The sequence below is a fragment of the Oncorhynchus clarkii genome, chromosome 12, assembly GCF_045791955.1.
Source record: "Oncorhynchus clarkii lewisi isolate Uvic-CL-2024 chromosome 12, UVic_Ocla_1.0, whole genome shotgun sequence".
In the NCBI taxonomy this organism is placed as follows: Eukaryota; Metazoa; Chordata; class Actinopteri; order Salmoniformes; family Salmonidae; genus Oncorhynchus; species Oncorhynchus clarkii.
Window position 1 is genome coordinate 76,500,786 of NC_092158.1, and position 26,223 is coordinate 76,527,008.

Consider the following 26,223-nt stretch of genomic DNA (forward strand, 5'->3'; position numbering starts at 1 on the left):
GTATTTCTCAAGTGACTTGTCTAGTTTCTCTTTGAGACAGCACTTCATTGAAGTATCCCTACTGTTGACCAATCGCCGACGAGGGGGCGTAGACTTCATCGACCGACTTCCGCTTGCCTCTTGAGAAAAATGGTGTGCCCGAACTGCTGAAAAAAAACCTGCCGAAGTCCAAAACAAACAAAAACGTCACAAAATGTCATCATAATATATTCACGAACTGTTCCGTGCATGCGGACGCCACTAGGCAACAAAAGAGAAAAACAACAACATGCTGGAAATGTTACATAACAACAGGGTATAAATAAGCAGTCAAATGAGGCTGGGATTTTGAGGTCAGTCTTATGATATAGATAATACATTGTGTTCTGGAAAAGGTATGATGAAGAGAAGAGGGGGAATGCATTGATTATACTTATTATTATCTCATTCAGGTGCTGACAGTAAACCAAAAAATGAGAACGGACTAGGTTATTGATGAGTTTTTGTTTTGCAATGTGTAAATTCACTGAGTTTATGGTAGAGGTTGTTCAGTTTCCACTGTCTAGTTATGGTCCTGTACTGTTGCAACAACTTTTTCTACCAAACTCGAGAAGTGTCATCTCTGATAACACTCTGGCTAATTGGATGTAAATAACGTCACGCTTGGGCGAGAATACGCCCCCTTGCTGCAGAGTGCAGATATCCATTCAGCCCCCCTCCCTCTGGTCAACAACACAAGCTGCACAGAGAAGCAAAATGGCCGATAGTAAACTAACCGACCTCACAGCGCTTTGCAACCACCAAGAAGTTATGCATGTGTAGTTTACAGCGAAAACTACATTCGTACGAAAGGATATACGTTAACTGAATTTCTCGATTGTTAACATTTAGCCTTTTGGTGATGTTATTTCTTATTTGGTTTAGCCTTGAACTACCGTTAGATTGCTAAACTAGCTTTAGCTAAATAGGTCTGCAAGAATTTCACAAAGTACTTTATGTTTGATTCCTGAGGTGAGTAACTAAAACGATGTATCGTTAAGTTGTTCATTACAATGTTGTAAATTGTGTGTACCATTTTTTTTTTTCTATCCATGTTAAGTTATAAGCGACAGCTAACGTCAGTCAGCCAAGTTAGCTACAGAGAACGTCACTGAAGTTTTATCGTAGCTTCTTTGGCCTTGTCACTTCAGTCCAAAAGCGACAGTTGATTGCACAGACAAGTAATGCTATGAAGCAGTATTGTTGTCTAGTGTGTGTGTATATATGCATGAATAATTTGAGAAACACAATCAATTCAATTAACATTGCTATGAACTATTTTCGATTACCACGGAGTACTCAACTAATCAACAGTATATATGTGTGACCGATATGTATGGATTTTATTTTTTAAACTATGTATGGAGCTTAGCTTTGGGAGCTGGTTAGCAAGCCGGCAGCTGTACGTCGTGTTCCCTACTAGGCTTTACATTTTGAGCGGCAGTTAACGACGTCAAAGTAGCTCGCACGAAAGCGCTATCTTGCAGCTAGTTAATGTCAATACTATTTTGACAATTTAGCTAGATATGTTAACACACGTTACGTGACTTTATTCTCGCGGAGTCTGTTTCGTCCGTTTTTTTTCCAAGTCCAACGCCACCGGGTGTCCAGTTTGGGGCTACTCTGTACTCGAGCTCGAGGCTGGAATAGGCCTTGGCAAACGTCAGAGCGATACCACCAGGCAAGCTTCTGCTAGCTGATTTGTATTAAGTGGCACTAGCTAGCATAATGTAACGTTAGCTATTATGGGAATTGTTTTTCATTAAATGCCGCGTATAGATCCACATATAACAGTTTAACTAGTCAATAAATAGTTATAGTAAAAACGAACATTATATTGCTTGCTAGCTAGTTCTTAATCTGACAATTTTGAGCGGCTTAATTTAACTGCTGTCCTTAAATTGTATTTACAGACTAGACTACTACTTCGCAATTTGGACAAGCTCTTGTCCAAATTGCCAAAATGCCTCCCATAGCGCAAACTTGCTTTGTTTACGTTTCCCATACATACACTCAAAAGACCCCACATGTTCAGCTTACTAGCGTTTTCAGTGGAACGCTTTTGTAAAGCTGAGTCAAACAGGGGGACTAAAACGAAATGCCACCCCGTGATACCTGACCCATCTAGCCAACTAGCTCGCTCTATCCTGCACACACTCACTCTCTCGCCATCTCTATTAGCTCGCTAGGCCTTGACCTACGTGACAATTAAATATTTCTACCAGCTAACGGGTTCTTTTATCTACCAGTCAGGTACTGCCCAGTCTTACATTTCCTCTCTGTTGATGTACATGTGTTACATGTTTGGAGTTGTAATTGTTTGCTTGAAAATGAATAATTCAGGGTTGCTACCACAGATTGTTGCCAAGGTTGTGTCTGCTTAATACTATAATTCTGACAATATTAACTAATTGTGTAAGAGTTCATTTTAATAAACTGTTGATAAAACGTTTTTAGGCAAGTCGCAGCAAATGTATGTAACTTGATGTTGATGCCTGTCGCCCAATATCAATGCCCACATCCATTTAAATGTGTCCAGATAGGAGAATCAGGAAAGGGAACAGCAGTTCATGGAAGACAAGAAAAAGAAGAAAGAGGATAAAAAGAAAAGGGAAGCTTCCCAGAAGGTATATAATATCCACTTTTCATCAGGAAATTAGGCCTACATAATTCAGAGTGCTCAGGTATGTTCCTCAAAACAGAATTGGCTGGTGTTTGATCCAGTTTCATGGCCCATTGAAAGTCAGAGCCACACTGTTCTGGCTGTGTTTTAGTCGTGACAGCAATAATGATTTACTTGGCCTGCGCACCATAGTTGCTTGCGGTATTAGCACTTGACATTCGTTACAATAATGTGTTGGCTGTTTCATGGCACTGACGGTCTTCTCTACTTTCAGGTGACTGAACAAAAAGTCAAAGGTAATTTTTTTGTTTTTTTTGTTTTGTATATACAGTACCAGTCAAAAGTTTGGACACCTACTCATTCAAGATTTTTGTATTTTTCTAAATTGTAGAATAATAGTGAGACATCAACTCTGAAATAACTCATGGAATCATTTAGTAATCAAAGTGTTAAACAAATCATATCATTTATGTTTTGGGTTCTTCAAAGTAGCCACCCTTTGCCCCTGACAGCTTTGCACACTTGACATTCTCTCAACTAGCTTCACCTGAAATGCTTTTCCAACAGTCTTGAAGGATTTCCCACATGCTAAGCACTTGTTGGCTGCTTTTCCTTCACTCTGAGGTCCAACTCATCCCAAACCATCCCAATTGGGTTGAGGTCAGGTGATTGTGGAGGCCAGGTCATCTGATGCAGCACTTCATCACTCTCCGTCTTGGTCAAATAGCCCTTACACAGCCTGGAGGTGTGTTTTGGGTCATTGTCCTGTTTTTAAAAAAAAGAGTCCCACAAACCAGATGTCATTGCGTATTGCTGTGGTAGCCATGCTGGTTAAGTGTGCCTTGAATTAGAAATAAATCAACATCACCAGCAAAGCACCATCACATCACCACCATGATGCACGGTGGGAACCACGCATGTGAAGATAATCCGTTCACCTACTCTGCGTCTCACAAAGCCACGGCAGTTGGAACCAAAAATCGCAAATTTGGACTCCAGTCCAAAGGACAGATTTCCACCGGTCTAATGTGTCTTGCTCGTGTTTCTTGGCCCAAGCAAGTCTCTTCTTCTTATTGGTGTCCTTTAGTAGTGTTTATTTTTTACATTTTATTTTAATTATATATTCATTATTATTTAACTTCGGCGTCAGGTAGCCTAGTGGTTAGAGCGTTGGACTAGTAACCGGAAGGTTGCAAGATTGAATCCCTGGGCTGACAAGGTAAAAATCTGTTCTGCCCCTGAACAAGGCAGTTAACCCACTGTTCCTAGGCTGTCATTGAAAATAAGAATTTATTCTTAACTGACTTGCCTAGTTAAATTAAGGTAAGGGGGGGAAAAAACGTAGAATCTCCCATATAAAAATATATAATTAATTTTTTTGTTTCTACATGATTCCATCGTTTTGATGCCTTCACTGTTATTCTACAATGTAGATAATAGTAAAAATAAAGAAAAACCCTGGAATGAGTAGGAGTGTCCATACTTTTGACTGCTACTGTACATCTGTAACACTCCTTCCTTTCATCAAACAAGATAACGATGAGAGAGGAAAAGGCCAAGTTTATATTATGTTACATAACATTATGATTAGGATGCATTCCAGCTTTGACTTTATTGACTTGGTTCATTTGTTTCATTTTCCTTAAGTGCCAGAATCAACCAAGGCCAGCTCCACGCAGTCACTAGCCACTCCTGGCTCTGTGTCTCCCAGCCCTGGCCCCACTCCACCATCGTCCCCCTGCCCTGCAGCTGGGTTCGCTGTTCCTCCGGGTGGGAACAATGCAAACCGGGCGGCTGTGGCCAACGGACAGCCCCCCACCGGAACTCAGCGCTATATGCCCAGAGAGGTGCCCCCACGATTCCGCTGCCAGCAGGACCACAAAGTGCTTCTGAAGAGGGGCCAGCCACCACTGTCCTGCATGCTGCTGGGGGGAGTGAGCGGTAGGGGAGACGCACCCCCTCTTTCACAGGGAGATGCCCCCAATGCAACCACATCTGGATCCACAGGTGGGTCAACATTGAAATGAAAGGATGTGGTTTGGATCTGTAGTCAGCAGCTAAATTAATATTTGTCCAAGTGTAATTAACGTGCTGTTTTAACCTTCTTAACATGGTCCTCAAGTTACCAAAGTATGTTTGCTCATTATCTACAGATCCCAATCTGGGTTCACCTTCTCCTTCACCCCCTCACTCCTCACCCTCATCTTCAGTTGCTGCTTCTTCAACTTATGCAAATTCCACATGGGGGGTGGGCTCTGGCAGCCAGCCCCCTTCTCAGGGCTGGGAGAAGGTGATAGTGGATGGGAGTGACCTTGAAGAGTGGCCCAGCATTGTGGGTGGGGATAGAGTGGGTACCGAGGGAGCAGAGCTGGATGGCCCCAACAACAGCAGTGCCTCACGGACTGACAAATGCACCCAACAGCATCTGAGGACAGGAGGCGCAAGAGCTGGGAGTTCAGACAGTCCCTCCCCACCCCACTCTTCCTCCTCGTCACTCACTGAATGTGTCCTGTCTGGTGTCGTGTGGGGCACTTCCAGTCAGCCTGGAATTGGAGTGGCTGCAGCAGCAACAGCAGAGGGGCCAGTGCTCAACAATTCCAAAGTCTCCTTTCTTCCTGGGACTCAGGAGAGCCCTCTTTGTGTGAACAGTCGGATTCCTGGTGCCAACTTCAACCCTAATGCCAACCCTTCAGCCTGGCCTGCCCTTGTGCAGGATGGAACGACAGGGGTTGGTGCAGCTACCACCGAAGCTGTGCCCTCATCCATCACAACATCCTTCTCTGCCAGTACCACCCATACTCATCCACTCTCCTCTGTGAATCAAGCTAGCTATCAGCACCAACTCCATGAAATGCCTGCCAGGGATGGAGAACATCTCCATGGGGACTGGGGGGGCTTGGGGCCTGAGCTTGGAGAAGGACCAAATCAAGGAGGCAGAGACCTTGTGGACAGTGGGGTTGTTGGAGGGAGCGAGCATCTCTCTGCCTCGTCATCCTCCTCCACAACCTCTTCCTCTTCATGGAGAGCTTTGCCTCCCCCCTCTAACCTCAACACAGGTGCCTCTAAGACTGATGGGTGGGACAGAGTAGGGGGAGATGCAGCTCAGGAGGAGGAGAAAGCTGGGTTGGCAGGAGATGAGGAGTGGGTCAGGGGAAATGATGTTGGCTCAAATACCCCAGAGGTATCTCAGGGAGCATGGGATGGGGCTACAGAGGAGGGTTGGGGCGGTACACAGGGGTCGACAGATGTCAGGGGTTCCAGCAACCCGGCAATAGGAAGTAGCGGTGGAGGCGAGAGCAGCAGCAGCAGTGGAGGTAGCGGTGGTGGTGGTGGTGGTGGTGGCGGCGGCATATCCCAGGATTCTGCCTCACCAACATTTGCTACTATGACAACAGCTTGGGACAATCAGAAAGGGGTTGATGCTGTTGGGGAATGGGAAGGTCAAGGTGGCAGAGGAAGTGGAGACCCCTCATCCTCCAGTGGAGGAGGGTCCAGAGCTGGGAGTCACAATCGGAACCATGAGCATTCCCGCCACCGCTCCAGCAACCCACCCCCCAACCCTGAAGTGGCCTTACAGAGCATGCTCAGCCGGTCGGACCTGGATCCCAGGGTGCTGTCCAACACTGGATGGGGGCAGATCCAGGTACAGCAGAATGTGGCCTGGGACCTGGATACAGGAGCAGCAAGTAAAAATGAGGGAAGCAGTTGTCCTGCATTTCCATCTCGAGCTGTTAGTTCTACTGGTCGGGCATCTACTTACCCCGCAAGCAACAGCACAATGACTACTGATCCATCTGCTGGGGCCCATATGCCTACTATGATCACTGGTCCTGGCCCTGTACCTTCAAAGGGCGGCTGGGATGATGAGTCAAATTGTGCTCCACCATCCAACATGCGGAATTCTGCTCCCTCCAGGATGCCAGTGAAAGATATTGATGGCAGCCAGGGAAAGACGAGTGGAGCCTGGGGTGACGTCAGTACTTCAGAGAGCCATGGCAAAGGCTGGGGCAGTGAGGAGCAGGAGGGGAGAGACCGCAGAGGGGGCGGAGGAAGTAACTGGAGAGATTTCGGAGAACAGGGTGGAGGAAGAGAGAGTGGCTGGGGAGGTGGTCAGGAGGAGAAGGGGACTGCAGGGGGTTGGAAAGAGATGGGTAGGGAGGGAGGTGGATGGGGACAAAGAGGGGGAGGCAACTGGGCGCAGCGTGAACCCAAGACAGTCAGTGGAGGCTGGGGGGAAGGGAGGGGCAGAGGTGAAGGCAACACGGACAAAGGATCTTGGGGTAACATAGATGAGGGAGGCCCACAGAGGAGTTGGGGAAGTGGAGGTGACATGGGCGGTAAACCGCACCAGGACTGGTGCATGAAGCCGCATTCACCACAGATACCAAACACCCAAGCGGCAACACTGAAAGCCCCAAATCAACAGCAACACCAATCACAGACCCAACAGCCACCAGGAGGCTTGGGCAGGTCAGGAGGTCCTCCCACCCAGAATCAGAACCAAAACTCGGGCTGGACTGCTGGCCCCATCCCTCAGATCCCTGTTGGGCCTGCTGAGGCCCCTGAGCCCAGCGGTTGGGAGGAGCCCTCCCCACAGTCCATCAGCCGCAAGATGGAGATTGATGATGGCACTTCAGCCTGGGGCGATCCCACCTGCTACAACAGCAAGAATGTTAACCTGTGGGATAAAAACAGTGCCCCCTCTGGTCAGCCACCACCACATCAAGGCCAAACTCAACAGGGTCCACCTACATCCGTACAACAGCCACCACCAAGGAGACAGCCTGCGATCTCAGCTAACCGGGACTCAAACCCTGGCAATGCACCTGGAATGGGTAAGCTATGACCGATTTATTCCTTCGAAGGCCAACAACTGGCATTTGTGGCAGATTCTTTAATCTGATATTCTCTGTATTACCAGGCCCAGGTATGTGGGGAGGGGGTGGCAACCTCGTTGGACAATCTGTGGATAATGGCACTGCTTCCTGGGGGCAGACTTCTGATGCACCATCTGGCTGGGGAGACCCAGATAACTCAAGCAAAACTGCTGGTTGGGGAAACCCCTCATCTAAATCTGGTAAGACACTTCAAGGAGCTTTCATTGTAAAGCAAATGTGTTACTCCTCAGGACATTGCATGACCAATTTTTGCATGTCCCATAGGTTCAAAGTCGGTGCAAGAGAGCTGGGGCAAAGGAGAGGGCCCAGTTCCAGCCTCTCGACACTCCAGTTGGGATGAGGATGAGGACGTTGGTGGAGTTTGGAACAGCACAGGCTCACAGACCAGCAGCAACTACAACTCTGGTGGCTGGGGGCAAGGCCCCGGGGGAAAGCGAGGCAACATCAAGGTATTTTTGTGATTAGGGTCTGCTTGCTCAATTTTGTTTTTATATCCTAAGCTGTGGAACTATGAAAGGACATCTTTCTGATTGAGGGATTATGTTTAGCTACATTGCATGTTTCTGTTTGTTCCCTAAAGGGTGGAGGTGGAGAGAACTGGATGAACCCAATGACACGACAATTCCAAAATATGGGACTCATGGTAAGCCCTATTAATAATGTCTCGGAAGAAAGGATGGTGACGATGCATTTTCTGTTGAAGGGTAGGTAGCATAAACGTAAACAAATGTAAAATATGGATTTGCATTAGAATACTCATCAAAAGTCCCAATACAAAGTTGCACTGCCTCTTTAAGACAAATAAGCTCTTTACCTGACTCGTCTTTTAAAGGTGTCTAGAAATGTACATGTTTTGTGCTTTTGTAGGAAAATCACTCACCTATTACTGACTACAAATTATCTATAACTGAGCTAATAACTTACTAACTAGCAAAGGCGCTTCCGAGTGGCGCAGCGGTCTAAGGCACTTCATCTCAGTGCACAAGGCTTCATTACAGTCCCTGGTTTGAATCTAGGCTGTATCAAATTCGGCCATGATTGGGAGTCCCATAGGGGTGTTTGGCCGGGGTAGGCCATCATTGTAAATAAGTATTTGTTCTGAACTGACTTGCCTAATTAAATAAAGGATAAAAAATATATATGAACAAAAATGTGCACGTGACTACATGAGTACCCTTATTCTACTTCTCCTCTGGTGATGTAGAGGTTCATCCAGGCCCTGCAGTGCCTTGCTCCACTCCCATTCCTCAGGCCCTCATTTGTTGACTTCTGCAACCGTAAAAGCCTTGGTTTCATGCATGTTAACATTAGAAGCTGCCTCCCTAAGTTTTTTAATCACTGCTTTAGCACACTCTGCAACCCGGATGTCCTAGTTGAATCCTGGCTTAGGAAGGCCACAAAAAACCCTGAAATTTCCATCCCTAACTATAACATTTTCTGATAAGATAGAACTGCCAAAGGGGGCTGAGTTAGCCTGCAGAGTTCTGTCTTACTATCCAGGTCTGAGCCCAAACAATTTGAGCTTCTACTTTTTAAAAATTCACCTGTCCAGAAACAAGTCTCTCACTGTTGCTGCTTGCTATAGACCACCTACTGACCCCAGCTGTGCCCTGGACAACATATGTGAATTGATTGCCCACCAGCTATCTTCAGAGCTTGTGTCGTTAGGTGACCTAAACTGGGACATGCTTAACACCCCGGCCATCCTACAACCTAAGCTTGATGCCCTCAATCTCACACAAATTATCAATGAACCTACCAGGTACAACCCCAAATCTGTAAACACAGGCACCCTCATAGATAAATTCCTTACCAACCTGCCCTCTAAATACACCTCTGCTGTCTTCAACCAGAATCTCAGCGATCACTGCCTCGTTGCTTGTGTCTGTAATGGGTCTGCGTTCAAACGACCACCCCTCATCACTGTCAAACGCTCCCGAAAACACTTCAGTTAGCAGGACTTTCTAATCGTCCTGGCCGGGGTATCCTGGAAGGATATTGACCTCATTCCATCAGTAGAAGATGCCTGGTTATTCTTTAAAAGTGCTTTCCTCACAATCTAAAATAAGCATGCCCCATTCAAAAAATGTAGAACCAGGAACAGAGAGAGCCTGTGGTTCACTCCAGACCTGACTGACCTTGACCAGCACGAAAACATCCTGTGGCGTACGGCATTAGCATCAAATAGCCCCCGCGATATGCAACTTTTCAGGGAAGTTAGGAACCAATATACACAGGCAGTTAGGAAAGCAAAGGCTAGCTTTTTCAAACAGAAATCTGCGTCCTGCAGCACATACTCCAAAAAATTCTGGAACACCTGTAAAGTCCATGGAGAATAAGAGCACCTCCTCCCAGTGGCCCACTGCATTGAGGCTAGGAAACACTATCACCACCGGTAAATCCACAATAATTGAGAATTTCAATAAGCATTTTTCTACGGCTGGCCATGCTTTCCACCTGGCCACCCCTACCCTGGTCAACACCCCTGCACCACCCACAGCAACTTACCCAAGCCTCCCCCATTTCTCCATCACCCAAATCCAGATGCTGATGTTCTGAAAGAGTTGCAAAATCTGGACCCCCTACAAATCAGCCAGGCTAGACAATCTGGACCCTCTAAAATTATCCCCTGAAATTGTTGCAATCCCTATTACTAGCCTGCTACATACAGTGGGGCAAAAAAGTATTTAGTCAGCCACCAATTGTGCAAGTTCTCCCACTTAAAAAGATGAGGCCTGTAATTTTCATCATAGGTACACTTCAACTATGACAGACAATTAGAAAAAAAATCCAGAAAATCACATTGTAGGATTTTGAATGAATGTATTTGCAAATTATGGTGGCTTTGGACTTTGTCAATCACCACATTCTTATCGGCAGACTCGACAGACTTGGCTTCTCAAATGACTGCCTCACCTGGTTCACCAACTACTTCTCAGAGTTCAGTGTGTCAAATCGGAGGCCCTGTTGTCCGGACCTCTGGCAGTCTCTATGGGGGTGCCACAGGGTTAAATTTTCGGGCCTACTCTTTTCTCTGTATACATCAATGATGTCGCTCTTGCTGCTGGTGATTCTCTGATCCACCTCTATGCAGACGACACCATTCTGTATACTTCTGGCCCTTCTTTGGACACTGTGTTAACTAACCTCCAGACAAGCTTCAATGCCGTACAGTTCTCCTTCCGTGGCCTCTAACTGCTCTTAAATGCAAGTTAAACTAAATGCATGCTCTTTAACCGATTGCTGCCCGCCTGTCCAGCGCCACTACTCTGGACGGTTCTGACTTAGAATATGTGGACAACTACAAATACCTAGGTGTCTGGTTAGGCTAAACTCACATTAACCTCTTGAAGCTAGGGGGCACTATTTTTACGTTTGGAAAAATAACGTTCCCAAAGTAAACGGCCTATTTCTCAGGACCAGATGCTAGAATATGCATATAATTTACAGATTAGGATAGAAAACACACTCTAAAGTTTCCAAAACGGTCAAAATTGTGTCTGAGTTAGCCTGCAATATCAGTTCTGTTTAACACCTGAGGAAAATCCAATCAGGAAGTGCCCCTGTTTTTGAAATCTCTCTGTTCTTATGCATCCCTATTTCGCATTTAAAGGGATATTAACCAGATTCCTTTTTTATGTCCCTAAGGTGTCAAGTCTTTAGACACAGTTTCAGGCTTTTATTTTGAAAACTGAGCGTGAAGGATCACATTGCGTAAGTGGACAGGTGGGGGCTCTCAGAGTGAGTTGGTGTGCAATTGAGTAAGACGGCCATTGTTCCTCCCGCTGTTATGGAAAAAGCTACACACTCGGTTGATATGTTATCGAATATATATTTTAAAAACTACCTGAGGAATGATTATAAAAAAACGTTTGACATGTTTATGTGGACATGAAGACTTTGGAATTTCCGTCTGCGTTGTCGTGACCGCTCTTTCCTGTGGATTTCTGAACATAACGAGACAAACAAACGTTGGTATTTTGGGTATAAAAATAATCTTTATGGAACAAAAGGAACATTTGCTGTGTAACTGGGAGTCTCGTGAGTGATAACATCCGAAGATCATCAAAGGTAAACGGTTAATTTGATTGCTTTTCTGATTTTCGTGACCAAGCTTCCTGATGCTAAGTGTACACAATGCTATGCTAGGCTATCGATAAACTTACACAAACGCTTGGATTGCTTTTGCTGTAAAGCATAATTTCAAAATCTGAGACGACAGGGTGATTAACAAAAGGCTAAGCTGTGTTTTCCTATATTGCACTTGTTTTTTCATGAATATTAATATTTTCTAGTAATATTATTTGACTGTTGCGCTATGCTATTCAGCGTTGCTGATGACAATTATCCCGGATCCAGGAAGGGTGGTTCAAAGAGGTCACATTAAGCATCTCCAATCCAAGTTAAATCTAGAATCTGCTTCCTATTTCGCAACAAAGCCTACTTCACTAATGCTGTCAAACATACCCTCGTAAAACTGACTATCCTACCGATCCTCGACTTCGGCGATGTCCTTTACAAAATAGTCACCAACACTCTACTCAGCAAACTGGATGCAGTCTATCACAGTGCCATCCGCTTTGTCACCAGAGCCCCATTTACTACCCACCACTGCGACCTGTATGCTCTTGGTGACATGCCCTCGCTTCATATTCATCGCCAAACCCACTGGCTCCAGGTCATCTATAAGTCTATGCTAGGTAAAGCCCCGCCTTATCTCCGCTCACTGGTCACCATAGCAGCACCCAAGCGCTCCAGCAGGTATATTTCACTGGTCACCCCCAAAGCCAATTCCTCATTTGGCCGCCTTTCCTTACAGTTCTCTGCTGCCAATGACTGGAATGAATTGCAAAAATCACTGAAGCTGGAGACGCAGATTTCCCTCACTAAATTTAAGCACCAGCTGTCAGAGCAGCTCACAGATAATTGCACCTGTACATAGCCCATCTGTAAATGTCCCATCCAACTACCTCATCCCCATACTGTTATTATTTATTTATTTGCTCCTTTGCACCCCAGTATTTCTACTTCCACATCTATCACTCATGTTTAATTGCTAAATTGTAATTATTTTGCCACTATGGCCAGTTTATTGCCTACCTCCCTTACCTCATTTGCACACACTTTATATAGACTTGAACCCGATTGTATTATTGACTGGATGCTTGTTTATTCCATGTGTAACTCTGTTGTCGCTTTGCTTTCTTGGCCAGGTCGCAGTTGTAAATGAGAACTTGTTCTCAACTAGCCTACCTTGTAAAATAAAGGTGTAATAAAAAACATGCAGCTCTCGCTTTGATCTCAAACCAACCCTATCTGCTCATGACCGCTCATGCTGTAAACACAGTCCAGTTCAAAGTAAATGGCACAGATCCATATATGGCAATGGACCATTTGCATATAGAGCTACTGCAGCTCTGATATGTTTATGCCGTCCCGGGCTGTGTAGCGTACGGGCTGAGTAGTGAGTGTCAATGCAATAGAATTCTACTCCAATGCATTCTGCCTACATTAACATTTCTTGCATAGTTTTTGTTTTGGTATGTTACATTGAAAATGGCTAATATTGATTTGATCATAATTGCCACAGTAAAGGAATACGTTGATGGTGTTAATAAGAAACTCTAGAACAGTGTTCACCAACCTTTTCTGAGTCAAAGTATAAGCTGAGATCTACCGCTGATTTTTTTTTTTTTTTACCTACTTAAAACAACCTATGCAACATTAACCAGTTGAAAACAGTACTGTAGTGATCAGGTTTGTGAAGTTATCTATAGGCCCAATACGTTATCACCACATATTAGCTTTGCTTGAGTTGCCCTGCCAATGCATTTTTGTTCGGGCCGTAAAAAAAATATATATATTTATTTATTTATTTATTTCAAAGTTTGAGGTAGGCTATACGATCACACTGGTAATAGATCCATTGTTGTATTACTTGTGAGACATGGCTGCGTGAGCACACATTTAAATAATTAGCTTTTTAGTTTACTGTTCTTATGGGGCCGGCATCTGATGTTCAGTCTCAGCGGAGGGAGGAGCAGCATACAGAGACTGCCTCTTAACATCCCTTCGGTCTCCCTTTCCTCCACTGACCAAAAAGGGACACGGTCTTCCAGCTGATTGCAAAACTCAAATTCCACTGCATTATTGCACAAATACATGTTACTCCTATGAACAGAGAAAGGGAAATATTAATCTTTTAAAACGACCCAAGCCGCTAATAAAAACGCAGCTCTCTATAGCTACTTCCCTACTCATTCATTACTGCTGCAGTTCATGTTGTAGCACTGAGTGGAAATTGGATGAACTCTCATTTCATGTCTTCTAAGTGTTGACAGCGCTGAGTTAAACTTGAACCCACTCATAAACTCTTTGCTGTATTCGTTAGGGGTCTCTGGTCATGGTTTTGAAAACTCGTATCAACTTTGCTGTAGCTTCCTTTTATGCCGACTACGTTACTGCAAACATGGTCATCTGAGCCATCCGATTGGCCAGTGGTAGACGTATGCACTTTGCTCTCTGGGCCCACCGGGAAGGCAGAGATTGTGCCTGAAGACACATGAAATGGTTCAAAATGGCAACAGTTCACCTACCCGGTGCACAGGGCAGCTGAATTGCGTGTGCCTACTGCCAACAGTGGTAAAAATAGGAACACATTGCTTTATCGTTAGGTTTTTATTTGGCGATCGACTAGGAATCCCTTTACGATCAACTGGTCGATCATGATTGACCAGATGGTGACCACTGAACTTTCTAGAGCAATGAAGCTCAATCTTGTGCATCTCTCTGTGGGTTGATATTCCTGTGTGGCAGTCCCAGGGAGCTGTGTGGCATGCGCACAGTTTAGAGGGGCCATTGGTAAACACTGCTCGAGTCAGCCAGTTGCTGTCAACACCTAGCTTACAGCTACATTAAAGTAAACCATAATTTTGGAAATACATAATGCCATCTAACCAGTTACCTTAGCAAGCCAGATAAAATTATGTTAGCCTGCTAGCTAGCCAATCACCACTGTCGACATGGCTAAGTAGTAAGCCAGAGAACAACTAGTCTAGCACAGGGAGGAACCCACACAAAAAAAAAGCCAGGAGATATAAAGTAAAGGGAGCGGAGACTTAACAATTTACGGCTGAGTTAGCTACCAAAGAGCCAAGGAGAGGGAGAGTCTGCATGCTAATCCAATAGGGATTTATAGTGCGGTAAATCCACATTGACATGGTTTATCTCATCACTGCTGACACTTGATGTACCAGTAGGAAATCGAGCAGCGGTGGTCAACTGGATTTAGCCGCAGGACGGTCTGGGGGGCCGGAACATTTTTTTTTTACATTTTATTTTACCAGGTAAATTGAGAATGTGTTCAGTCAATTTACAGCAACGACCTGGGGAATAGTTACAGTGGGGAGGAATGAGCCAATTGTGAACTGGGGATTGTTAGGTGACCGTGATGGTTTGAGGGCCAGATTGGTAATTTAGCCATGACACTGGGGTTAACACCCCTATGATAAGTGCCATGGGATCGTAAATGACCTCAGGCAGGACACCTGTTTAACGTCCCATCTGAAAGACTGCACCATACACAGGGTAGTGTCACTGCCCAATCACTGCCCTGGGGCATTGGGATATTTTTTAAACCAGAGGAACTGGTCCTACTGGCCCTCCATCACCACCTCCAGCAGTATCTGGTCTCCCATCCAGGGACTGACCAAGACCAACCCTGCTTAGCTTCAGAAGCAAGCCAGCAGGTATGCAGGGTGGTATAATGCTGGCTGATAATTACAAATAATTTGTAGTCTGCAAATGATCCACGATAAGCCCAAACCGATATGTTTGACTAAAACAATTTCAAACCTTGCTTACATTTTTATACAATCACGTATTTTTATTATGCTCAGGAATACTTGGAACAGATTTCCAAATTTTTAAAATCACTTAACTTATTTATTGGTGTTTTTACAGTCTTATGTCCAACAATGAATCATAGACATTTTTTTATTTTTTGCACACAGAACTTGCCCCAAATAAGGCCACCAGTTGGGGAACCCTGAAATAGAGCTTGCAGGCTTCACAAACAACGCTCGGCACAACACCTGGTTTCATTATGAATCCTGCCTTCCACTGGTTATACTCAGCCATTGAAGTCCTCCGGGGTGAAATGAGCACCGTGTACAGTAGATGTGCGCACGGTTCCCATACTCCACCAAACACACAGGAGTAGAGGCGTTTCAGTTTTTGGCATGAATTTATTTGGTTTCTTATTAGTGGATGCACATAGTATCTCACCATGATTTGGAATGTAATTACATGCTAGCTTGGCTAGTAGCTAACGTTAGCCAACTGGAACTAGCTAGGTAGCATAGATTCTCAAGATGATGTTCTGAAGAGGTTTTAAATAACGCTAAAACATAAGTGTTTGTAGTAATGGTTAACCAGATCGTGACTACTAAGTCTTTGATCACTCTTACTTTGAGTAAAAACTGACGCTTACTACTCTTTTAATAGGGTGAGGACTTGAGTCTTGATAAAAAGTTGGAAGGAGATAAGAGAGGGATGAACGACTACAGCTGTGAAATGCGGAGAGGAGGAAGAGGTGGCGGAGGCTACCGTATGCCCAGTTCCAAAGACATGGGGCCTGGAGACATGGGACCTTACAGTGACAAGGTAAGTGAGTCATACTCCTGTCAAGCGGTTCAAGGTGTCCTTGAAGCTGTGCTAAGCAGTGTTTGCATGGTCTGTCGATTGGCCTAGGTGGAGGAGGCTAGATATGTTGACCCTATCATTAGCTAGCCAGCTAACATCAACTAGCTTTTTTTGTCAACTAACTTTATAGATATTTTCATTTTATCAGCTCTCACTGTTCCTTTTTATCATTTTCATTTTTAACTGTACTCTTCTGTATTTCGTTCCAGATGGGTGGTCATGGTTTATTTGGTGGCAGCGGTGGGATGCCTCCGTCTCGGGGAATGCGCCAGCCTGGGATGCATCCCATGAACCCCTCCCAAGGGTTACGCGGACAAGTCCCTCATCAATTCTTGTCTGCGCAGGTACGTTGCCTGTGTTGTACCTCATGAATATTATTGTTTATTTAGAAAGTTGTTCCACGTTGGGTATGAGCAGGTGCTCCAAAAGTCAATAACAATATATTTTCTAGCTTGTCTTTAGATTACCATTTTGGAATATTGGCCATGTTGTCTAACAAAACTCTACATTCTATATCCAGAGAGCATTTTTCTTTCTCCAGTGTCCACAATGCTAATACAATTTTTTTTCACATCACAGGTGCCGGGTCCCATGCTAAAGCAGATACCCTCTCCTGGCAGCAGTGTTGGAGGAGTAGGTGTCGGAGGAGGGGTGTTCCCACCTCAGCTCTCGCCACAGCAACTTGCCGTGCTTAGTAACATTTACCCTCATGTGCAGCAATTCCACCTGGTAAACATCGTCTCCGCCTCGATGTTGTGGTTCAGGCCGTCTGAACCGTTTATCACAATTTACAAAATTGCTCAGTAATTCAAATAATCTTGTGTTGATTGGATATCAAGTAATTGCAACTGTAAAACTGCTACTACACTAGCTCGCTCAGTGGAATAGAATAGTAAAACTACTTTGTGCCTGCCAACCCCCTCCCCCCAGGCTTGTCAGCTCCTTCTGCAGCAGCAACAGCAGCAGCAGCTCCTGCAGAACCAGAGGAAGTTGCCCCAGCCTATACGCCAGCAGACTGATCCACAGCAGGTACTGAACGTCCCATAGTAGTGTAGTGCCTTATACCTATAGCAGTTCGGACTAATTTAAATATTAGATGCAATAGTTGTGCTAGACTTTCAGTATGTAGTAGCTTTCTAGCCAGCTTGTCTTTTAGTCTCTTGATGCAGTGTTTGTGTACATATTTTTCAGTCTTTTCTCTTACCCTATGTCTCCATAGCTGGCTAGGATCATGGCTATTCTGCAACAACAGAGACAGCAACAACAACAGGGAGTGGTAGGCGGAGGCAGTGGGAGCTCCAAACTGTCCCCATCTCTTGGAGGGGCACCAAAACAGCCGATGGCAGACTCGATGCCTCACCCTGGTATGGGTGGGCCCTTGTCAGATCTTCATGCCAAAACACAGGCGATGTACTCTGGTAAGTTGCTTAGGTTTGGTCTTCGTTATTATCTCTCTAACACATTTCAGTCCAATCTGTCAGTTTAGAGCAGTCTACTCAGTATGACGTCAAAGGCAAACCATTACTAAATCATATCCAACTAATTTGTGTAAACAGTATCTCGTATATCATTGTTGCCGTGATGAAAGTCTTTCATTTAAATCACCTAGCAACTATTCCGTGATGTTCGATTTCAGGGGGATTACACTGGCCCAAGTTTTATCAACACAGCCATCTTTGCTCATGACTGCAGTGAATGATCCATCTGACCATGTTTTTTCTGTTATATCAGGTCTTGCTCCCGGAGGCAATCTGTCTGGGCTGGAGCTGGATGGAGGAGGGCAGCAGTCCCGCTTCAAATGGATGATGGAGGGTCACTCTCCGGCCCCCTCTCCCCCAGATACAGCCCATCACAAGAATGGTGAGTCATTAAAATCCAATGTCTTGCTAATTACATGAATAATCATACCTATATAAAGCCATGTCAAACTGACAAATTATTTGTATTTCTGTTTTTGTCTTGTGTGCTATTGCAGGTCCTTTACCCATGCCCATGAAAGTTCGAGAGGGCTCCCCATATTCACCGTATGAGTTGCTCGGAGTTGATGGGTTGGGAATGACCCCTCAGGGCCCTTCTGACAACTGGCACCGTACCCCTGGAAGCAAGATGGGCACCATGACTGGGACATCCAGCTGGCCCCCAGGTAAATTGCTTTCAGTACCCCAATTCCTAATGCACAATTTTGAAATGCACATATGAAACATTGCAGTTGCAAAAAATGTCAATATTGCCAGGCTCAGTAGTCTTCCCTGTGTTTTCTGCGGTGACAGAGTTCCAGCCTGGAGTGCCCTGGAAAGGCATCCAGAGTGCCGACCCGGAGTCGGACCCGTACATGACCCCTGGCAGTGTGCTGGGCTCCCATGGACCCTCCAGCCTCAGTGACTCTGACCACCAGTTACTGCGAGACAATACAGGTACTCACTGTTTAATCACTGCTTCTGTATAAATATTGAATGAGATTAAACCTATTGGCACACCTTGGGCTGTTGCAGTGACCGTATTACTGGCGGTCACGAGGGCAGTCAAACTGCCTGGTGGGAAAAGCATCCTCCATTTGCTATTTAAGTGCATAGATTATATATATATATATTTTTTTTATCCCACTGCCCCTGTTTTGGTACAGGTGCAAATGGTCCGTTCTAAATCAAAACAAATTTCACCAACATATGTTATTTAGAATATGTAAAGACAATATTAAATCAAGAATAGTCGGATGGGGGGACAATTAGGGTTGCAAAGCTTCTGTAAATTTCCGGACATTTTCCATGGGAAGTTGAGCCCTGGAATTTTGCTTACATTCGTCAAAGTTAGCTTATAACAGTGAACCTTTTTTTTGTAGGAAACATATAAGGCAATTCTAGGTCTTGTGGCATATTTTGGTTAAACTATCCCCAATTCAATGGAATTGCAACCCTCTGCATGCACAGTACATTCTTCCATCACATGTAGAGCTGATTCTCAAGATCTTGCACACTAATGAGATGCTGTTGAGCCCACACTACTACACTGTCCGAGCCAAGGACTACATGCTTTCTGGTAAGTTTTCATTACTGTACTGGGTGGGGTGGATATATTTTATGACATAAATGATTTTTTATTAACTAGTAAGTAGTAGCCTACAGCAAAGTGTTTAAATTATTTCTAACTTGTAAGCAATTTCTGCTAGTTAGTTTTTTGTTTCCATGTGGGTTTTAGTTAACTGGGGAGTGTTAATTCACCTGTTTCCATATATGTTTCATTTTAAACCATTTATCTTACAAATGAGTTGTTTAATCTAACTGCTTAACTATTTATCTGTACATGGAATTGTATTTGTTTTTATTTACTCTTTTTCTTTCTGATCTTTACAGGAAAATGCCACAGCTAATGTAGAAGGAAAAGCTATGTACATTTACAAGTACTATGCCAAATCATATGTGAAGAATGCAACAGATGAAGAATCATTTGGCCAAGTGCATAAAGTTCCCTCACTGCTCACAACAAGCAACCTCTGACAAAAGTACCTTTACTTCTATTTGAGGTGAAAATGACAAATCAGACATCTTAACGATAGCAACAGCTCACGGTCCTCCTGGAATCAGAAGGTTTTTTGACTCAATTGAGGAATGTAGTCAGAGAAATGCTGATGAATGTCTTGCTCGAGCTGTGTATGCAACTGGTTCACCTCTGATGCACACAGGCAATGTGTATTGGAAGAGATTTCTGAATGTACTTCGCCCAGCATACACCTCTTCAGGGCAGTACCAAAAAATAGGTACTGCCCTGCCCATTTCACTGTTTCTCCAAGCAGAGGAAACTGCAGTTCTGAAATGCATCAAAAAGCGTGAAGATTTCTGCCAGAAGCCCATACACGCCACAGCTTACATGTTGGAGCCCAAGTATGCTGGCAAGAGCATCCGGTCTGGTGCAGACATCAACAAGGCCTATGGTGTCATCACTACCGTGTCTCGCCACCTTGGCCTGGATGAGAGAGAGGTTCTTGGCAGTCTGACGAAGTACACTTCCAAGCAAGGGCTTTGGGATGGAGATTCAATATGGCAGTTGTGCCAACATATTTCATCAGCCACCTGGTGGAAGGGACTTTGTGGATCTGAGGCTTTTTCCCCTGTTGCCTCCACCATCCTCCAAATCCTACTAATATTAGCCTCCTCAGAGCGCAACTGGTCCTTGTTTGGGAACATACTCAACAGGCTGACAAATACAATGGTTGAAAAATTGGTGGCCATCCGGGCAAATTTGAGGCTTTTTGAACCTGACAATGAGCCATCCTCAAGGTTGGAAAGTGACAGTGAAGATGAGGCCTCAGTCTGTTCAAGAGGTGGACATTGAGGAGGTCTGGGAAGAAGACATGGAAGCCTGAGAGGAAGACAACCAAAGCTTTAGTTTCTAGACTATAATTTTACAGATGAATGCTGAAAATGTTTTTGGCAGATTCAATGGATCATTGGGGATCATTCAATATTCCCTTTTGTTCAGTGAAAACATCCCATGTGAAGAGTCAATTCATTGAATTCAACTTCAATTTGTAATTCTATTGAAAGGATTTAATAATTTACAATTGTCTACTAATGGTAAGGTTTGTTTCTGTCTCCATATTATATGGTAAATATATCCAATACAAAAAACATATGTCACGTCTTTGGCATCATTAGATATTAGATATTATTATTATTACGTGATTAAACTAATCATGTAAATGTAATTAACTAGGAAGTTGGGGCACCAAGGATAATCTTCAGATTACAAAGTTATAATTTTCCTAATATAACTCTTCAGGTATTTTATCTGATCAGTCTTCTAATTAATGAAATATTCCTTACCTCACGTTAGTCTCATTCCAAACGTAGTAAGTTGTTGGTTATCTGCACGAACACAGCCTTTACTATGAATCATCCATACACCAATTGTCTTTAATTATTTACTAACTAAATAATCACAGAAATGCATAAACAAACATTAGAAATGGTTACAAGGAGATGGTAGGGGAGGGTCCCTAGCCGATATGACGGCTTGGTGGACAAAGGGTAGTGGGTGTGGACTGAAGTGCGGTAAAGACAAAGTCACTACACAGTTGATAATTATATTAATTGAAATGCTAATCCTTTGCCCATGAACACACACTCATTTGGGAATAATTGCAATCAATATATATTTACTCCCAGTGTGTCGTTGTGATCTCTGTTGGAATCGTCAGTCCTTCTGTTGGAAAGTTCATCCGAGCGTCTCTCTCTGCTTCCCTGAAGTCTTTTGTGGATACCATCCAGAAATGTTCTTATAGATTAGAAGTTTCGGCTGTTGCTCTTATTCTGTCAGGATCGATAGTCTCAGAGTTGAACCATTTCCTGCCGCGTAGCCAATGCTCCACGTGGTATGGTTAGAAGTTCAACAACCATTACAATCTTAGCTTAAACTGATTTTTTTTGTGGTCTCTACTCAAACCTTTGCCCCCTCAGCTGACTGAGGTAGGCATGGTCTGAAGAGGATTTCTTCATGTGGGGGTTTTATTCGTAACAGTAGAAAAGGGCTGTCCCATGAGCCAGATCATGTCTGCTCATGGGGGCGGGCCAATGACTTAGTTAAACTTTTTAAAGGGAATACAATTCTCTCTCACATTAAGGGTTTAACATAGCATTCCATCATTTCACAAATGGTTTAATCTTTACTCATTCATTTTATACAATAATTATTTTATACAATAATAACTCTGTTTATAATGTATAAACAGAGTTATGGTAATGTGGCTGTATTGTCTTTCATGAGGTCACAAACATGAAACAAAACAGACCGGTCGTAGCTGGCTTCTCCACCGACTGTTTACGCATTCTCCAAAACATGGATATTTTTCTGTGATGTAGAAGAAATTCATTTGTTCTACTGTGAAACTCTCTCTCTATATACTGCATGGACAGTAGAGTCTCCTCCAGGAATTTACGACCTGATAACAGAACATGAATGTAGAAGAGCGAAAGAGAGGGATGCCACGATCTATACCCAGAAAGGGCCATGTCATGACACACGTTTAAATGGTATTCATTTGTATATATTCCCCAAAATGTGCAACCCTAGTGACAATGTTAGCCTATCACTTGTAAATGTTCACTTGTGAAAATGTTTTAATAAGGTTTGTATCACAACTAAAGTGGCCAAATAACTTCTTCAAATGAAGCACATTAATCTGCTTTAAAAGGGCCTAACTGGCATACATGAGCAGCGAGGGAGTTCACATCCCCACAACTGGGGATGCAACAGCACAGGTAGCGTCATTCTCTATGAACAACTTTAAGGTCTAGTCCAATAGTTGAGACTGAGCTGCTAACCAAAGCTCTGTAAATTGATTGAAAAGAGCTATGTTTCCCTTGTGTTCTGGGGAACACTACAATCCTGGCAGAGTTTGTGAGTGAGGAGGAAGTGGCTCTTGACACATCCTATCTCTCTTTTGCAGGGCCAAACCCCTCCCTCAACACCTTGCTGCCTTCACCAGGTGCCTGGCCCTACAGTGCCTCAGACAACCCCCTTGGCAATGCACACAGCACAGGTAGTGACATTCTCTAATATATGAACAGCTTTAAGGTCTAGTCTAATATTTGAGAGAATGAGCTGCTAACCAAAGCTCTGTTAATTGATGATTATATTGATATTAGCTGTTTCCCTTGGTCATTTATTTTGGTCTGTTGAAAGTTGTGCTTGTTTCCTCAGCAAAGTACTCTGACTACAAACCCAGCTGGCCCCCAGAGCCCATTGGACACAATAAGCCGTGGAAGACCAGTCGCATCAGTTCCCAGCTGCCACGCCCCCCTCCTGGACTGACCAGTCAGAAACTGGCCTCGACATCCCTATGGGGCAGCGGAGCCCCACGTTTGACCAGGGGCTGGGGAGAGGGCGGGGGCAGTCAAGATTCAAGATTTGGGACAGGTAATATTATATATCTGGATCAACCTTGTAGTGATTTTAACTGTTTCCTGGCTAACTTGATACAAAACCATTTATAGCTGTTGGGTTTTCAGAACTCATTGTAGTAAGATATTTATTAGATACTGGCTTTACAACAGAAAAAGATTGAAAGACTACCCTTTGTTTCTGACTGCCCTCTTTCTCTCCTCCGTAGGCTCAGCGTGGAATGATGGTGTGGCCTCCAGAGGCAGCTGCTGGCTACTGCTCAGCAATCTCACCCCTCAGGTACAGATGGAGAGAATTAATAAATATGTTAGCACTAGCACCTATGAGCAGAGAGGGAATGAGCAGAAGGATGGGGGGAGCCTATGGATTATGTTGTGGGTGATTTGGAATTTTATGTTTTCTGACCCATCATCGAAGTGGAATTTATCACAGCTATTAAATAAAATGGCCATTGAGAGAGGGGGTGTGAATTTCTTGTTCATCAGCATTCTCCTTCAGTGTATCCTATGCAAATGAGCCGGTGTCATGCGTGACCCAAGTGTAATTGGATTTTGAAGTTGGCTGATCCATTTAATCAATTAAGGATTGCATGAATGAAGTTGGCATGAAAGGGCTGCTAAGGGAAAAACAGAATGGGGAAATGTTTAATTCCACTGCCCACCCTTTTACAGTCTCACACTTCCCCACCACAGACACACTGGTATCCCACTAAGTTTTTTGTTCTCCTACAGATTGACGGTTCCACGCTACGGACTATCTGTATGCAGCACGGCCCCCTGCTGACCTTTCACCTCGGCCTGACCCAGGGCAGCGCCCTGATTCGTTACAGCACACGTCAGGAAGCAGCCAAGGCCCAGGGTGCACTGCACATGTAGGCTACTACCCCGCTACATACTAACAAACGCTGTGCTGCTGCCTAGTGTAATGCTAAATGCCTGTAATTAAATATTTACAAATTCGCTCTAATGTTAGCTCCATGCAGCATATTTTTAATTTTGACCTTTAATGCTGAATTGGAGCCTGATGGGCATTCAGTTAGTACAATTTCTACTACTTCACCTGTTTTACTGAAGGACACTGACATACTTTGTTTTCTCCAGGTGTGTTCTGGGGAACACCACAATCCTGGCAGAGTTTGTGAGTGAGGAGGAAGTGGCTCGCTATTTTGCACATTCCCAGGTTGGAGGTGCGGAGGGGGCCAGCCCAGGGGCAGGGGCGGCCCAGGGCTCGTCAGGAACGCACACAGTGGTGGGCAACAGCGGAGGGGGCTCCCCGGGGAGTGAACGAGCAGCAATTGGAGCAGGAAACAATTTGGGTGGAAACAGCGGTGGAGGAGGGGTTCTGGGTAGTGTGGGGCCTTCCAGCTCTGGCTGGCAAAGTTTGGATGGTACGGGCAGCTCTCCGGAGGCCACCTCAGCCCAAGGTCCTGGGCTTGGTATTTTTGCTCAGTGGAGCGCCAACGGGGCTGGGAAGGGGGTAGGGGGTGGGGTGGGACGGGTAGAGGCAGGGAGGTCTGGGCTCTGGGGTGGTGTGACCCCAGGTTACTCCAGCAGCAGCTTGTGGGGTGCACCCCAAATGGAGGACAGGCACCAAATGAGCAGCCCAGCTGCCCTGTTGCCTGGTGACCTGCTGGGAGGAGGCACTGACTCCATCTGACACACCTTCACATAAGTATATATTTAGACACACGACATACACTGGGAAACACAAATACATATATATATAAATTACTAAATATAACCACGTAAACACACACATGCATATATAAATGACTAAATATAACCGCGTAAACACACACATATAAATGACTAAATATATCCACATAAACACACAAGCAGAAATGTGAGACGTGCTTACAGACATTCTCATGGCCAGACTTAAGCTATTCTATAAACAAATGCAGGGACTGTTAGACGTGTAAGGCCTTTTTCCACAGATGAAGATTTCAACTGCTAGACTTGAACCTGAAAAATTAGACTGTCGGTCTGAGAGACTGGCTGGATTGCATTGTGCTTAGTAGGTGATTTGATGACAGACTTACATGGACATGCACACACCAAATACAAACTAGCCTTTGGACAGATGGGCACTGTAACAGCATTACTCGCATCATATAGGAAAACTATGTGATGCAGGACAACCTGCAGTTTCCATTCATGCCCCTTATGGAGACTGAATCAAAACATGTGCAAACACACCGCTCTGATTGATGACAACTATCTTATTGTGTATGTTAGTTTCTGTTTTGTATGGTTGTTTTTATTTTGAACAGTGGAATACTGAAATGTAATTGTTCCTTTCAAATGCTGACCTCCTACTGTTGTTTTTCTCTCAATCATGTTTGTTACTGTTACTATGATAATTGTTGAAACTCTGGCAGTATGAGGGAACATTGCATTTCTCAGAGAGTGGGATATTGTGTGTGTGTGTGTGTGTGTGTGTGTGTGTGTGTGTGCGTGTGTATGAGTGAGAAGGAGACCAAGTGATAAACCCCTGTGTGAATGTGAGGATAATGTAGTGTGCATGTTACTGCCTGTCATGATTAGTGTGCGAGGCTGCTTACAGAAGGTCTAAAAATCTGTTTTGAGTGCATTCGGTATACTGCTGACTGTGTTCAAGAACATTGGCACTAATGCTTTGTTTTTTTTCTCTCATTTTAAGATTATTTTTTTTGCATACTGTCTTTTTTATTGTCCGAACTGCAATAATACAAATTTTAATGATACAAAGAGCTGAAGGCATATGTATTGAGAAAAAGGACATGCCAAATCTTATCAAACTTGTGGAGTGGTGGGGGGTTGTTTACAAGACACAGAAAAGAGTTACCGTGCGTTTATATGTTTTGTTGTGTATCGTTTTAAATTAAGACAGGCTTTAACACTCCTGTTCAGTGTTTCGTTTTGAGATTTTACAAATAAATTTATTTAAACAGAGAACAAGATTACTAATAAAGATGAAAGTATTGGCTTCAACTTGTCTTGTGGTCATTGAGAATTGTCCATCTATACAGAATGGCCTCTTGTCCTCAGGTGTCCCAACACCATTCACACACGGGTTCCTGTGTCCACTCCACATCGCACACAC

At 44.2% G+C, this 26,223-nt stretch overlaps 1 protein-coding gene across 2 annotated transcripts; it reads left to right on the forward strand.

Annotated features, from left to right (window-relative positions):
• The first annotated feature begins 329 nt into the window (after positions 1 to 329).
• LOC139421331 (trinucleotide repeat-containing gene 6B protein-like) lies at positions 330 to 26,111 on the forward strand. Of its 2 annotated transcripts, none has more exons than XM_071172102.1 (21): positions 330 to 990; positions 2,558 to 2,645; positions 2,916 to 2,937; positions 4,289 to 4,648; positions 4,795 to 7,476; positions 7,563 to 7,718; positions 7,804 to 7,988; positions 8,120 to 8,182; positions 16,045 to 16,203; positions 16,452 to 16,586; positions 16,822 to 16,971; positions 17,173 to 17,271; positions 17,462 to 17,660; positions 17,974 to 18,102; positions 18,218 to 18,385; positions 18,513 to 18,656; positions 22,685 to 22,780; positions 22,939 to 23,154; positions 23,348 to 23,418; positions 23,871 to 24,010; positions 24,240 to 26,111. In XM_071172102.1, the coding sequence occupies exons 2-21, from the start codon at positions 2,589 to 2,591 to the stop codon at positions 24,793 to 24,795; spliced, it is 5,787 nt and encodes a 1,928-aa protein (XP_071028203.1). In that variant the 5' UTR covers positions 330 to 990; positions 2,558 to 2,588; the 3' UTR covers positions 24,796 to 26,111. The 2 variants fall into 2 exon arrangements, with proteins under 2 accessions (XP_071028203.1, XP_071028204.1); XM_071172103.1 differs by having other exon boundaries at positions 22,685 to 22,777.
• Positions 26,112 to 26,223: the final 112 nt, after the last annotated feature.

What these genes read in the sequence shown, in the direction of transcription:
- LOC139421331 (XM_071172102.1), top strand. Translation starts at nt 2,589, where the DNA reads ATGGAAGACAAGAAAAAGAAGAAAGAGGATAAAAAGAAAAGGGAAGCT. An exon ending in AGCAGACTGATCCACAGCAG is followed by an intron (nt 17,272 to 17,461) that starts GTACTGAACGTC and finishes ATGTCTCCATAG; the next exon opens with CTGGCTAGGATCATGGCTAT. An exon ending in AACACAGGCGATGTACTCTG is followed by an intron (nt 17,661 to 17,973) that starts GTAAGTTGCTTA and finishes CTGTTATATCAG; the next exon opens with GTCTTGCTCCCGGAGGCAAT.